Source organism: Tachypleus tridentatus, chromosome 6 (genome assembly GCF_004210375.1).
Source record: "Tachypleus tridentatus isolate NWPU-2018 chromosome 6, ASM421037v1, whole genome shotgun sequence".
Taxonomy (NCBI): domain Eukaryota; kingdom Metazoa; phylum Arthropoda; class Merostomata; order Xiphosura; family Limulidae; genus Tachypleus; species Tachypleus tridentatus.
The window spans coordinates 68,268,984-68,284,040 of record NC_134830.1 but is presented as its reverse complement, the minus strand read 5'-3'; the positions used below and the strand labels follow the sequence as shown (position 1 = coordinate 68,284,040).

Sequence of the window (15,057 nt, the reverse complement as noted above, 5' to 3'; positions counted from 1 at the left end):
TCTCTACTCTTATCAATGAATATTTCACTTATGTTACCCCATGGGTTATCACAGTTGTATCCTAAATTTAAACTGTCATTTTACTAAAAGTTCCCACCAACATATTCAGTTACTTTAGTCACCCTTTAACGTGACAACTTATTTTCTTTATCTCTTAAACTGCGAAACTCACGTTAAATATCGCTCATTTTGGCTAATCAACCACATGCCGGTTAACTTCACATCTTCATTCACTAACTAATTTTCTGACGGAAATGCACTTTTTCCCTATTTTACTTTACTGCAGTTTTTCTTGACTTGCACTCGCAAGTCACCTGTATAACTTATCACCGAGGCTTCGAAAAATACCGAAGATTCAACTAATGTGATGTCAAAAATATTAGTAAAGCCTAGACAACAATGTATTTGCAAACACAACCTTCTACACTTACAGAGTTATTCAACCAAACGTGTCAAAAACTATCGTTTTTAAAAATATTTATATTTAACATTCTTGTTATGAAAAGTAAATTAAATATTAAAACGACAAAGTAAATTAAATAATAATGCTCACACTAAACAATCTTGTATTTAGAACTGGAAGGAGCATCAAATGTATATAAATATCTGCTACCTAATAAATAAGTCAATAAGAGGTATACAGATGATCTAACAAAAAATAGATGTCTATTATCTATCAAAAGAGTACTTCAGAGGTATACAGATGTCCACTACCTAGCAAAGGAGTACATCAGGGATATAAACATATCTTTTGCCTAGCAAAGGAATTCATTAAAGGTATATAGATGTCTATTACTTAACAAAGAAGTACATCAGAAGTATACAGATGTCTGCTATCTAGCAAAGGAGTAGCTCAGGAGTATGGAAATGTCTGTTACCTAGCAAAGGAGTTCACTACAGACATACAGATGTATATCAACTAATAAAGGAGTACATCAGAAGTATACAGACATCTGCTACCTTGGAAAGGAATACATCAGAGGTATACGAATATCTGTTGCCTAACAAAGGCATTCATTACAGGTATATAGATGTATATACCTGTAGTATATACATTGTAGATGTCTACTACCTAGCAAATGAATATATCAGAAGTATACTGACGTCTGCTACCTTGGAAAGGAATATATCAGAGGTAGAACATGACAGCTACCTAAAAAAGGTGTGCACAGGGGTATACAAATGTCTCTAATAAGGCTACTGTATAAAACTTCATCACACAGCTATTGGAATAATACCATTCATTGAAAAAATAATGTAAAATAAATATATATATCTTGGGGAGTAACTACGCCATTTACGGAATTAATTAATTAATACAGGGCTTGCGCTAGCTAGGGGGCTCCCTGAAATGTCGTTGAGCTCATAAACTAATGTCGCCTATTAATCTAATTTCAGATTTGGCTCAGTTACATGTTTCATTCCTCCTTTCCAATCAAGAAAATCTATAGTCTGGATAATAAACATTTCACACTAATTAATGGTCACGTGGCATTCAAACATACCAGATTCTTGAAGATTTATACCACCAGTGTCATACACAAGAATAACGATCTCGGACTAGAATTCAGACACATGTACACACAAACCTCTGAACTCTTGATCCTTATTATGATACTTTGACCTGAACAAGTAACTAAGTTTCCAGTCACTAACGTCTATAAGGCTGAGACTGGTTAAACAAGAACTATGAATACCTGGACCTCCTGCTTAATGCTGGTCGTGTAAAATAAAATTGTGTACATGGAGCTGTTAATTTCTGTTAGAAAGAAATGTAACCCAAACGTTTTTTCTTGCTATTTTTTTTATAAAATGTTTGTGTTAGACGTATATCTAGTTTATTTCTTAAATAATTTAAGTTTGGTATGTAATTCTTGTTTAGAGGTATCGTGTATTTCATTTGCAGTCTCTTGAAATATTGTATCATTTGTTACGAAGGTCTGAAAGTACATTCTTTACTTGCAAAGCCTTTTGTGTTACTGTCCGATTAATGCTTTCTTGATCGAACTGCAAGCAAATTATTTATACTAAATTTTCCTTTTCCCCTTTTCAAGTTTATATTGTGACTGAAACCGACGATTAAAACTTATGGACCACGTGCTATAACTAGACCTATTTTATTGTAACCACTGAAATATTTGTCGTAATTGAAGCTGATATTGTGATAAAACAATGTTGATTTGCGTATCCCCAGTATTTTCTAGCAACATATGAACAAATGCACACACCATACAATAAGTTATACTATAGTTACTTCAAGTAGCATTTCATTTTTATTGGAAGAATGTGATAATGTTTATTATTACAGCCTGTATCCCTTAGGGTCTTTTAAGAAATTTGCACAGCAGTTTTATCACATAAGGTTCAGTTTATCATGGGGTAATCTTCCAAGATCACTAAATATACACGACATATATGGCATTCTTGTTTGTAAAAAAAATAATTCGAAGGTCGAGTTGAAATAACCATAAAATGATTATGGTAATGTCGTAATTACAAACGATCACCCTTCCATCCCAAATAAAATTAATTGGGCCCCATACAATGTAATTGCTATTAGTTACTATTTTGGCTTATTGATACCATTAACTTAACAGAATGGTGCAAATGCCTTTTAATTCAAACACATTAAATTGTATGTCTACCCTCGTTGACAATTATTAAGTTTTTCAGCCATTTCGGGCTCTCTTGCAATTGTTAGGGCATACTTGTATCCCTGGTTGAGCAAAAAACTGTAATACCAAATATAACACTTTAACTTGCTTTTATCAGATTCTTTATTTCTAGTTAATATTGTGTTGTTTATAAACTTAAAAACTCTGTGAAATGAATGAACAAGGTCGATTATTAAAGTACACTGCTGGCCAAAATCTTAAGGCCAATGAACATAAAGAAACAATATGCATTTTGCATTGTTAGACTCAACCACTTATTTGAATAGAGATTCGAAAGATGAAAATAAGAAAAGGGAAAATAAAAATAAAAACTATTTAGCATCTAATAGGGAAAATGTAAACACCATGAACTTAGCCTAAATACTAGCTGGTCAAAAGTTTAAGATCATACCAAAAAAAAGTTCTAAACAGGGTAGAAAATGCCCAACAAGAGGTCTCAGTAGTGAGTTGCACGTGCGTCATTGCGAATAACTTCAAACATTCGTTTTGGCATGGTCGATATAAGCGTTTGCAGAAGGCTGGCTGGAATGTTATTCCAAGTGGTGAAGATGGCTTCACGAAGACCATGCACTGTTTGGAATTCATATCCATTTGTATAGACTTCCCTTGCCATCCACCTCCAAACATTTTCAATGGGGTTCAGTTCGAAAGGTCGAAAAGAATTACGTTATTCGCCATGAAAAAGTCCTTTGTCCTGCGGGTATTGTGTATTGCAGCGTTGTCCTGCTGAAAGATCCAGTCATTTCCACACATGTGAGGGCTTTTAATCAATAAGAATTCTCTCTCCAACATACCAATGTAGCCAGCTGCTGTTTGATGCCCCTGTATAACCTGAAGCTCCATTGTTCCATGGAAGGAGAAAGCACCCCAGATCATGATGGAATCTCCACCACTGTGTCGTGTAGAAAATGTCTCCGATGGAATATCCTTATTGTGCCAGTAACGTTGGAAGCCATCTGGACCAACCAGGTTAAATTTTTTCTCATCAGAGAATAAAACCTTCTTCCACTTCTTTATGTCCCATGTTTGGTGCTTCTCAGCAAAGTTTAACCGAGCTGTTTGTTTATTTTGTTTTTTGAATTTCGCACAAAGCTACTCGAGGGCTATCTGTGCTAGCCGTCCCTAATTTAGCAGTGTAAGAGTAGAGGGAAGGAAGCTAGTCATCACCACCCACCGCCAACTCTTGGGCTACACTTTTACCAACGAATAGTGGGATTGACCGTAAAATTATAACGCCCCCATGGCGTGACGGGGATGCAAACCCGCGCCCCACAGATTACGAGTCTCACGCCTTAACGCGCTTGGCCATGCCGGGCCCTAACCGAGCTGTTTTATGGTGTGGAAAGAGGCGTGGCCTTTGAAGACGTTTACGGTTTCTAAAGCCTTTCTTTCGTAGATGCCGTCTTATTGTTCTTGAGCTGCATTCTGCGTCCGTAAGGGCCTTCATCTGGCTCGACGATCGGCTGGTGTCTTGCCGGACAACTTGTCCTGCTCAAAGCCGACGAAATTTTCTTGGGCCACTTGAAATTCTCTTTCCGTATCCCTCAGGGTCTTTTAAGAAATTTGCACAGCAGTTTTACTACGCCCAATCTCACCAGCGATGGCACGTTGAGAGAGACCTTGCTTTTGCAACTCGACAATTCTGCCACGTTCAAACTCTGTCAACTTTTTAGCCTTTGCCATGTTTTTACTCAACGTAACACATGAAATGTCAGTGGGAGATGTTGACAACGCTCATGCTTGAACACAAATAACTAAATATCGTTACGTGTTTACCGATTAACGCTTCGTTTCAGTACGGTCTTAAACTTTTGACCAACTAGTATTTAGGCTAATGCCATAGTGTTCAGATTTTCCATATTAAATGCTAAAAAAGTTTTTTATTGTTTATTTTCCCTTTTCTTATTTTCATCTTTCGAAGCTCCACTCAAATAAGTGGTTGAGTCTAACAACGCAAAATGCATATTTTTACTTTATGTTTATTGGCCTTAATATTTTGGCCAGCAGTGTACATTACTCTCTCGTCAAATAGAATTTTAAAACCTGATGATATTAAAGAGAAAAACATGAATAACAATTTAATTAAGCTAAGTAAGTTAGTAGCTATTATGAATGGAGACATGACTTCCAAATTTCAGTGAAGAATTGTTTTGCCAATTTCACAAAGCTTAAATGTTCTAACGTTGAAAATTCGTATTTAATGTGGCATCCAAAGAATAGGAGTCTATAACAAAAGTATCTCCTCATTTTATTCGGCTCGGCATGGCCAGGTGGTTAAGACGCTCGACTCGTAATTCGCTGGTAAAAGAATAGCCCAATAGTTGGCGGTGGGTGGTGATGACTAGTTGCCTTTCCTCTAATCTTACACTACTAAATTACGGACGGCTAGCGCAGATAGCCCTCGTGTAGCTTTTTACGAAATTCAAAACAAACAAACAATATTAACAGACAAAGTGGATAAATTAAGCTGAATTATGATTGGATAGTTATATGGATTACTATACGTTAATTCCAGCCTGTGCTGTTTTGTAGGAATAATGCAAATTCCATCCACACTATCTTGTTTGCAATGTTTTTGAAGGACTGATATTAATGACCCCTGTATTTGCGTGAAATTCAAAAATAAAGAAACATTCTTATTCTACGCATGTAGCTGTTTATATGAGTCATCACTATGACACATGAAACGTCACATTAACAAAATTCACAGGAATTACGGTTCCGAGTCTGTAGGTATTTCAAATGAAAGTTCCTGAGTATCAAACGAAAAAGGCACCAGAAGTTGCTGCACAGCTTCACATGTGGAAAGTTACTAAGATTTTTTTTTATTTTTTTAATTTCGCGCAAAGCTACATGAGGCCTATCTGCGCTAGCCGTCCCGAATTTAGCAGTGTAAGACTGGAGAGAATGCAGGTAGTGATCGCCACCAATCGCCAATTCTTGGACTATTCTTTCACCAACGAATAGTGGAATTTACCATTACGTTATAACGTTCCCACGGCTGAAACAACGAGCATTTTTGGTGCGACGGGAATTCGAATCCGCAGCCTTCAGATTACGAGTCGAACGCCTTAACCCACTTGACCATGCCGGGCCCAAGTTACTAAGAACAAATATTAAAAAATACAATTTTTTTTTCGTTTTGGTTCTAGCCTAGCAGAATCACGTTTAACTTTTATTAAAATGATTCAGATAATTAAACAATACTACAAAATACTGTGTAAGAAGAACCAATTAAAAACATGAATGTAGGAATATATTATTAAAAAGTATAGAGCTTAAAAACAAACACTTCAAAATTGTGTATAAAATTATACTAACGTATGGGTTACGATGGAGAACCATAGAACCTAGAGCATTGCCAGTTAGTACTTGTGTGTGAAAACATCTGTCGAACACATTTGTGAAAGTGTAAAACAAACATATGTGGCATTCAAACAATATCTTTAAACACAGGAAATTTTATTTCCTTTCAAGAACACAACAGAATCAAAGCAATCCACATCGAATGTCCAATATGACATCCGTCCATTTTCAGTAACAGATTCTACTAAAAGATGTAGGACATGATGTATAGCAACATGAAACGTCTCTTCAGCTACTTGAATTACGTAATGTTGAATATGTTGTTTTTATTTAAGTAATAACTTCTAGCAGTTGAAATGATCCCATCAATCGATGAATGAACGACCTCTAACAGAATTATCTCACAAATATCACATTAATTGTAATTCCTAATGACGTCAACCAATAAACAAACACGGTTTCAAGGTAATCTCGCCGTTCCACCCACGTTTTTTTGGTTTTTTTTTTACGTGCAAAATATATTTCACATACGTTTTAATGCACCTGTATAAACTATCAAAACTGTAGGTTGTAACGTACGCCCACCACCTATACGTTATTAGCCAAATTTATCTTGTGCCAACTCTATATTTGAGAAAGGACTCCAAGTTTTAATAAGTTTTAGAAATATTGATTATAAGTCAGTAAACCTGTTGAAACATGAATATAATTAATGTTTTTGGCACAAAAAACAAAACAAAAACAACAACATATATAAATAACGTGCTTCGTGTAGAAATAAAACACTCACACTTCTACTAGAACCTACCTCAAGCGAGAATCGCCGTTGGGCTTTAAGGATGTCGTACTTCTGGGTTCTTCTCATTACTTTAGTAAGAACATCCGCCATTGCTAGAGTTATAAATACAGTAATCTTACTTAGGTGATATTCTTATGACTCTTGTATACAGCCGTTTCGTTCATTAACTTTTCGTATTACACTCTCTATAAAAAGTGTTTTCTCCGTGCAATTTTATTTGACTTTAGACGTAACGGTACCTTTATCGAGAATTAATTTTCATTTTGTGGAAATGCAAAACACCTGCACGTGGCTATATAATTTCATTCATTTGCCACAGTTTAGTACAATCAATGCATTCACTCACAAAGATATGAAGTGGATATACACATATGACGAAATAAGCAACTCAAAACGAGTTAATTTATACTTTATCCAATAAATATACAGCAACTATCATAACAAAATCGTTTTTAGAACCAAGAAGAGTTCACTTCTGCTAAACTGTACCTTTTCATCAGCTGTTTACGTAAGCATTTATTGGAGGCTCTGGTCTTCCCTGGTGACTCACATTTGATCTTATCGAGCCATTCAAACAGTTTTATATAGGTTCATTCTATATGTAATTACGATAGCAAAAGTCCGTGTGTAAACTATTAGAACATTACACGTTACACTTCCCAGAAAGATGATGACCAACGTAAAGTTTTAAAAAACGCAACTTTAAACTTGTAAAAATATGATATCATGAGATGCGAACGATGAAACTTCGGTTTCACAATGATAATCTATACAAAAGCTGGATTCAGATAGACGGAAAAGAAACTCGAGCTCCTTGCTTCCGATTCAATTGTTGCTCGTCCAATGACTTCCATCTTCTGCCTAGATTAACGGTCACAAATACCACCCACATAGTTAAAATAAGTTTTCCAAAAACACCGTTCAAACTGTAATTATAGAATACTTCTTAATTACGTAATATTTAACTTGAGAAATAATATAATGGCTGTCAATGAGGTTATTTTATAGCTACTAATAAAAATATATAGAATAATTTCGATAGCTACAAGAGGATTTGACAACCCGTTCTTTAATCTTTTAACCACGAATATTCCATGGGTTATTTAACGGGAAGATTGGTGCACTTCTGAATATTAGTGCGCGCTTCGAAGTGGAGAAAAGTCAAACATTTCTTTACTGGTTTGCGTTTATAACAATGGGGACATTTTTACAATATTTCACATGACATAATCACATATGGAATTAGCTGATGTTTACTTCTCTCACACAGGCTTCCGTTTCCCATACAACCTTACTTCATCTTTTCGTTTAATAACTAGAGTCAACTTTCTCTCAAGAGTTGCTGTCGTTCATAAACCCCAAGTTGACTGAACTTTATTACGACTACACTTTCATTGACTGAAGATTAAAAAAAAAGAAAAAGTTAAATATCAGTATAGGGACTCGAACCGTTACTTGAACTAATTACATGTTAATATAGCTAAATTATTTTGTTTTGTTTTAATCTGAACAGAAACAATTATTTCATCAACAGAATAATAATTTCGGCGAGCCACAAGTAGAGACATCCACAGTTCTTAATTACACTATCCTGTTTCGAACATGTAAGCATTCTACCTTTTTTGAACAGTGTTAGACATGAGCATAGTTTGGTGTTCTATGGCGCAAAGCAACTATGCTATCTGCGCCGACATAAGCATAGATATCACTGAAAGTAACTCCGCTATGCAAAATGTATAAAATAAAACACAGTAACTTTGTAACAAAGGCGTATAACAGAACTTGTTGAATATATTAATTAAATATGTGAATGTCACGTAGTCAGTATACTTTCTGTTTCCAAACTTTCGTACACAGGCCTTTATAAACTTCACGAGACCCACATAACAATTTGTATAAGTGTTTTTTGAAAGAAGTCATAATAGACAAAATACCTCGTGGGTTGCGTCACAAGGCTTGTTAACGAATTATGACTGATAAACAGTGCACTGTTCCATTTGCTCTTTGATTGAAATATACTGAAGTAATTTCATGGGGTTTTAAAATTAATTCTTCATACGACGTATTTAATCACAAAGTTTCCTACAATTTTATTCGCATCGTATTTCATTACAGTCTATTAACGAAAATTTCTGAAGGTTCTTTAACATACCTTTCCGTTGATAAACCTAGTGGTACATGTATGGAGAACACTAAAACCGGGAGTGTATTTGGTTAACTCAGCAAGTACACTTGTGAAACTAACTGGTGCACGCGTACAATTCTCATAGTCTATCTCAACCTTAAACAGGCAATTGGTATTAGCCCATTTCCAAACAAGTCAAAGTGACACAGCCCACAACATGCGTCCACCCACCCAACACGCAGGACTGCAATACAAACAAGTTTGCGGCGGCAATCTGGTTTGCTATATGACCCACACACGTACCTCTAGATGAGTTACGTGCATAACATAAAACTTGTGCTCGAGGCCGTTCAAGGTTTTCATTGGTTTAGCTGACAGGTGGAGTATGAAGACACGTGACTAAAAGGTAAGACGTTCTGGCAACCAGAAAAATTCGAACAGTATATTAACAAATCTTTTTTTTGTTCAAATAATATGCAAAAAGTGACAGATTTTGTTATTTTCGTATAATGCTCAGCCTACCAAAGCTATGGTAATGAAAGCTACCAACAGGCTATCAGAAAGCGTAAAGATATATACGTACATATATATATATGTACAGGCAAAGAAAAACTTTTAAAAAAGGAAGTAAATATACGGATGGCTGATATCAGTCCGAAAAACAATGCGAGCAAAATAGTTGGGATGACATTTTCATCCCATCTACATAATAGCACAGACACACAGTGTAGTAGAATATTAATAGGTGGCCCAGCATAGCCAAGGTGGTTAAGGCACTTGACTCATAATTTTGAGGATCGCAGATTCGAATCTCCGTCGCACCAAACATGCTCGCCCTTTCAGCCGTAGGGGCGTTATAATGTGACGGTCAATCCTACTATTCGTTGGTAAAAGAGTAGCTCAAGAGTTGGCGGTGGGTGGTGATGACGAGCTGCCTTCCCTCTAGTCTTACACTGCTAAATTAGGGATGGCTAGTGCAGGTAGACCTCGTGTAGCTTTTTACGAAATTCAAAACAAACAAACAATATTAACAGACAAAATGGATAAATTAAGCTGAATTATGATTGGATAGTTATATGGATTACTATACGTTAATTCCAGCCTGTGCTGTTTTGTAGGAATAATGCAAATTCCATCCACACTATCTTGTTTGCAATGTTTTTGAAGGACTGATATTAATGACCCCTGTATTTACTTCCTTTTTTTGAAAAGTTTTTCTTTACTTGGCTGCTTATTGTTATTTTTATGCAGTATTTCAATAGATATAGGAGACTAGTATTTATAATCAAGTTCTAAATACAATAAGGTTACAACTGTAATATTCATTCTTTATCTATTATTGGATAATAATTCTTGTTTTACCCTGAACTTAAGTTTTTAAAGGAACACCAGTTTTACGTGAGAAAGCTGACTTACAGGGATAGCAATAACATTGTTTCCACTAAAATTATGTTTGTTTGTCTCTTGATTAGTACTAGTTATTAACAACACTATGTAACACAAATTTTGTTCTTGGATAGCATGTGTTATTTCTTAATTGCTTATGTTGTAAAAGTACAGAAAATGGCCATTATTCCCCTCAAACTTTGCTTTTGTGATCTGGATAATGAAATTTAGAAATTAACCTATATTCTATGTAAAAACGAGCATATTTTTACATTTTAATTTACATAAGGTCTGAATAAAACAACATATGAATCAAGAATTACATGTATTTATACGAAAATGAACAAAAATGTTTAGAAGTGAGTAGTTTTTCGAGATTTGCGACTGTAATGTAAATCACTTTCACATATCAGCCCCTAAATATAGTCTCTCATCATGTTTTCGTTATACGCTCCTTGGTAGCGGCGTTCAAAGTCCAGTATATCTTGGTGGAAGCGCTCGCCTTGCACCTCATTGAATTTGTCAAGATGAGTGTCAAAGATATGGACTTTCAGTGACATCCTGCAGCTCATTTTGCCGTATTTCTTCTCCAGAAACTTAACCAGTTCCATATAATTTTCGGCCCTGTGATTACCCAAGAAGCCCCGAACTACTGCGACAAAGCTGCCCCAAGCTTTTTTTCCCCTTCCTATTGAGCTTTTTGGGGAATTCTGTGCATTCCAAGATTTTCTTTATTTGTGGTCGAATGAAGACACCAGCTTTGACCTTTGCCTCAGACAGCTTAGGGAAGACGTCTCGAAGGTGCTTGAAGGCTGTAGACTCCCTAATCAAAAGCTGTGACAAATTGTTTCATAAAACCCAATTTTATGTGCAATGGTGGGAACAACACCTTCTGGAGGTCCGCTAGTGGCTCACACTTGACATTGTGCCTCCCCACAGAGAACTCGGTCCGTTGTGGCCAGTGCTTCTTGTTGTAGTGTATTGCGATGTCCCTGCTGTCCCAAAGGCAAAGATAACAGGGAAACTTGGTAAAGCATCCTTGGAGAACTATCAGAAATGCCATCATTTTGAAGTCTCCGATAACCTCCCAACCATACTCATCATATTTCAAGATTTCTAGCAAGGTCTTGACGCTGTTGTATTCCTCTTTCAGGTGCACCGAATGAGCCAGGGGAAGAGATGGATACTTATTCCCGTTATAGAGCAGCAGCTTTGAGGTTTCTGGATGCGTCTGGACAATGCTTGCAGCTTCTTGATGCCATCTCTGATAAAATCATTCAGGCAGCTAGAACTAAACTGAAGTGGTGCGTGGAGAGCTCCTGTATATACACTGCTGACCAAAATCTTAAGGCCAATGAACATAAAGAAAAAATATGCATTTTGCGTTGCTAGACTCGACCACTTATTTGAGCAGAGCTTTGAAAGATAAAAATAAGAAAAGCGAAAACAAAAATTATTATTTTTTTTAGTATTTAATAGGGAAAATGTGAACACTATGAAATTAGCCTATATACTAGCTGGTCAAAAGTTTAAGACCATACCAAAAAAAGTCCTAAACAGGGTAGGAAATGCCCAACAAGAGGTCTCAGTAGTGAGTTGCATGGCCGTCATTGCGAATAACTTCAAACATTCGTTTTAGCATGGTTGATAAAAGCATTTGCAGAAGGCTGGCAGGAATGTTATTCCAAGTGGTGAAGATGGCTTCATGAAGATCATGCACTGTTTGGAATTGACGTTCATTTCTATAGACTTCCTTGCCATCCACCTCCAAACATTTTCAATGGGGTTCAGTTCGGGCGAATGTGTTGGATGGTCCTAAAGAATCATACTATTGACCATGAAAAAGTGAATTGCAGCGTTGTTCTGCTGAAAGATCCAGTCATTTCCACACATGTGAGGGCTTTTAATCAATAAGGATGCTCTCTCCAACATACCAATGTAGCCAGCTGCTGTTTGATGCCCCTGTATAACCTGAAGCTCCATTGTTCCATAGAAGGAGAAAGCACCCCAGATCATGATGGAACCTCCACCACTGTGTCGTGTAGAAAATGTCTCCGATGGAATATCCTTATTGTGCCAGTAACATTGGAAGCCATCTGGACCATTCAGGTTAAATTTTTTCTCATCAGAGAATAAAACCTTCTTCCACTTCTTTACGTCCCATGTTTGGTGCTTGTCAGCAAAGTTTAACCGAGCTGTTTCGTGGTGTGAAAGAAGGCGTGTCCTTTGAAGTTTACGGTTTTTAAAGCCTTTCTTTCGTAGATGCCGTCTTATTGTTCTTGAGTTACATTCTGCGTCCATAAGGGCCTTAATCTGGTTCGACGATCAGTTGGTGTCATGCCGGACAACCCGCCGAATCCTCCTGTTCAACGCCAGCGAAATTTTCTTGGGCTGACTACTTGAAAATCTCGTTCCGTATCCCTCAGGGTCTTTTATAAAATTTGCACAGCAGTTTTACTACGCCCAATCTCACCAGCGATGGCACGTTGAGAGAGATCTTGCTTTTGCAACTCTACAATTCTGCCACGTTCAAACTCTGTCAACTTTTTAGCCTTTGCCATGTTTTTACCCAGTGTAACACAGGAAATATTAGTGGAAGATGTTGACAACGCTAATGCTTGAACACAAATGACTAAATTTAGTTACGTGTTTATCGATTAACGCTTCGTTCCAGTACGGTCTTTTGACCAATTAGTATTTAAGCTAATTTCATAGTGTTGACATTTTCCCTATTATATGCTAAAAAGTTTTTTATTTTTATTTTTCCTTTTCTTATTTTCATCTTTCGAAGCTCTACTCAAATAATACTGCACAACAATTTTTTTGAAAAGTTTTGCTTCCTGAAAAGTTTTTGTTGAATGTGATAGATACCTGGTGGTTATGCACAAATATAGTTTTGGTTTTGCTTAATCACGTAGGAACTCTGAGAAATAGACAGTTAACTTTTTACCGGCAATAACGTGTTTAATAGCGTTTATGCTTCTAATACGCTATTAAGTTCAACATAATTAAAAGTGTTTTGCTCATGATTTTCCTTTGTATTCAATGTCCGGTGCATCACGTTACAGTGTCCAACAGTAGTCAGCAAGCATTGAAGGATTCCAGTTGCCCTGATATCGTTTTTCCATTGTAGCAATGTCCTGATGAAACTGAAGGTTTTGATAAAACGGTACGTGGTGGAAAAATTGGATGTGATTTTCGTGATCAGCAGCCAAAACTCTATAAGGAACACCCAACAGCGTTCAAGAAGTAAAAACTTTGTTGCGCAGTGTAACTGGTTGAGTCTAACAACGCAAAATGCATACTTTTTCATTATGTTCTGTGGCCTTGAGATTTTAGCCAGCAGTGTATATTACTATGAAAAATTCTAGTAAGTTCTACAACATTATAGAAAATTCTTGTATGTTCGAGAAAATTCTCTATCAGCTACTCAGCACTAAATCTACCTGGAATGTTCTAAAAAATAGGTAAATTTGAAAATTTCATTATCCAGGTCACAAAAGCAAAGTTTGAAGAGAAAAATAGGTCTTTAGGCATAAGCAATTGGGAAATAACACTTTCCGTCCAGGAACAAGAAAAAGTAAACACTTTGTTACAAAGTGTAATACTTATAAAAGCGAATACTCTATTTAAAACTGTCATCTTAGCGAAACTGTACTTTTTAGTTTTTGAGTTATTGTGTAATAAAAGAAAAAAAAGGAAACAGAAGAAAAAAGAACAAGAATTTCAAACTTCATGCTATGATGTTTACAAATGTTCCCAGAACTTGTAACTCAGTCATTACATAGATATCGTTATTAAAGTAAACACTGTACAGTATTGTAACGTTCTGATGACATATTGAAGAGATATTTAAATTTCCAATACAATTCGAGCCATCCCTACAGAGGCATTGCTACCACCAGTCTGATTTACTTTTATACTGCTGAGTTAACGACTTGTTAACTATGAGAAAAACATCATGCATAGCTTGACTAAATGTTAAATGAAATAAATCACAGTATACAAGTTATAATGTATATTCATGAAGCCTAAAACTCAAACACAGAGAGTACTGTTGATTTTAAACAAAGAAAACAACGTGAAAATAAGTGTCTATACGTTTGTGTCCCGTTTTCGTCACCAGGAAAATTTTCTGTAAAATTAATTAAAAGTAGTCACTGTCACTCAGGAAACGTTATGGTTTACTTAATCAAAGTTCACGTAAAACCAGATATCGTATTCTGACTATAAACAGGACCAATTTTCTGTGCCAGAAGTTTCAAATTTTCGGAACTCACGACCCAACTGAGTAGCTCGACAATTTTATTGGACTCATGCTGAAAGGGAAAGAGGGAGTTACTATTTTAATATGTTACAATAAGGCCTAGTAATGCTCTTATATTTTTATTTGCTTAAACAACTTTTAGAATCAATATTTCAAACAAAAATTTAAAATAAAAATATATGATTTACCGAATATTGCCATTCCGAAGCCTCTCGTGGCTCATGATTTGGGAACTGGAACATTATGCAATGCAATGCGACAAGCTATGTTAATTTTGAGATAACTCTATAGCAGGATAATGTATAACATTTTGGAATATTACTGATTTTGTACACAAACGTGAACATTTTAAGTACAAATTTGCAAAAAATGAACTTTAAAAAAGTAACCATATGTTTGTATAAGCTGGGTAGTAGACATGCAAGCTTATTATATCTTATGTTGAATTGGACATCATCAGAGGCAAACTAAATCAAACTGTGAAAATATAGACATTGTA

At 35.9% G+C, this 15,057-nt stretch overlaps 1 protein-coding gene across 8 annotated transcripts in view; it reads right to left on the bottom strand.

Annotated features, from left to right (window-relative positions):
• LOC143252741 (partitioning defective 3 homolog) overlaps positions 1-9,167 on the bottom strand; it is a 55,152-nt gene extending 45,985 nt beyond the window's left edge. For 3 of the 8 annotated variants that reach the window (XM_076505337.1, XM_076505339.1, XM_076505344.1), the window contains exons 1-2: positions 8,933-9,167; positions 6,790-6,872 (exon numbers count right to left, since the gene is read on the bottom strand). In XM_076505337.1, the coding sequence (XP_076361452.1) occupies positions 6,790-6,870 (81 nt within the window). In that variant the 5' untranslated portion in view covers positions 6,871-6,872; positions 8,933-9,167. Of the gene's footprint in view, positions 1-172; positions 387-6,789; positions 6,873-7,269; positions 7,642-8,932 lie in introns of those variants that run through there. The other 5 variants (XM_076505338.1, XM_076505340.1, XM_076505341.1 and 2 more) reach the window with 3 other exon arrangements.
• Between the last annotated feature and the right edge of the window lie 5,890 nt (positions 9,168-15,057).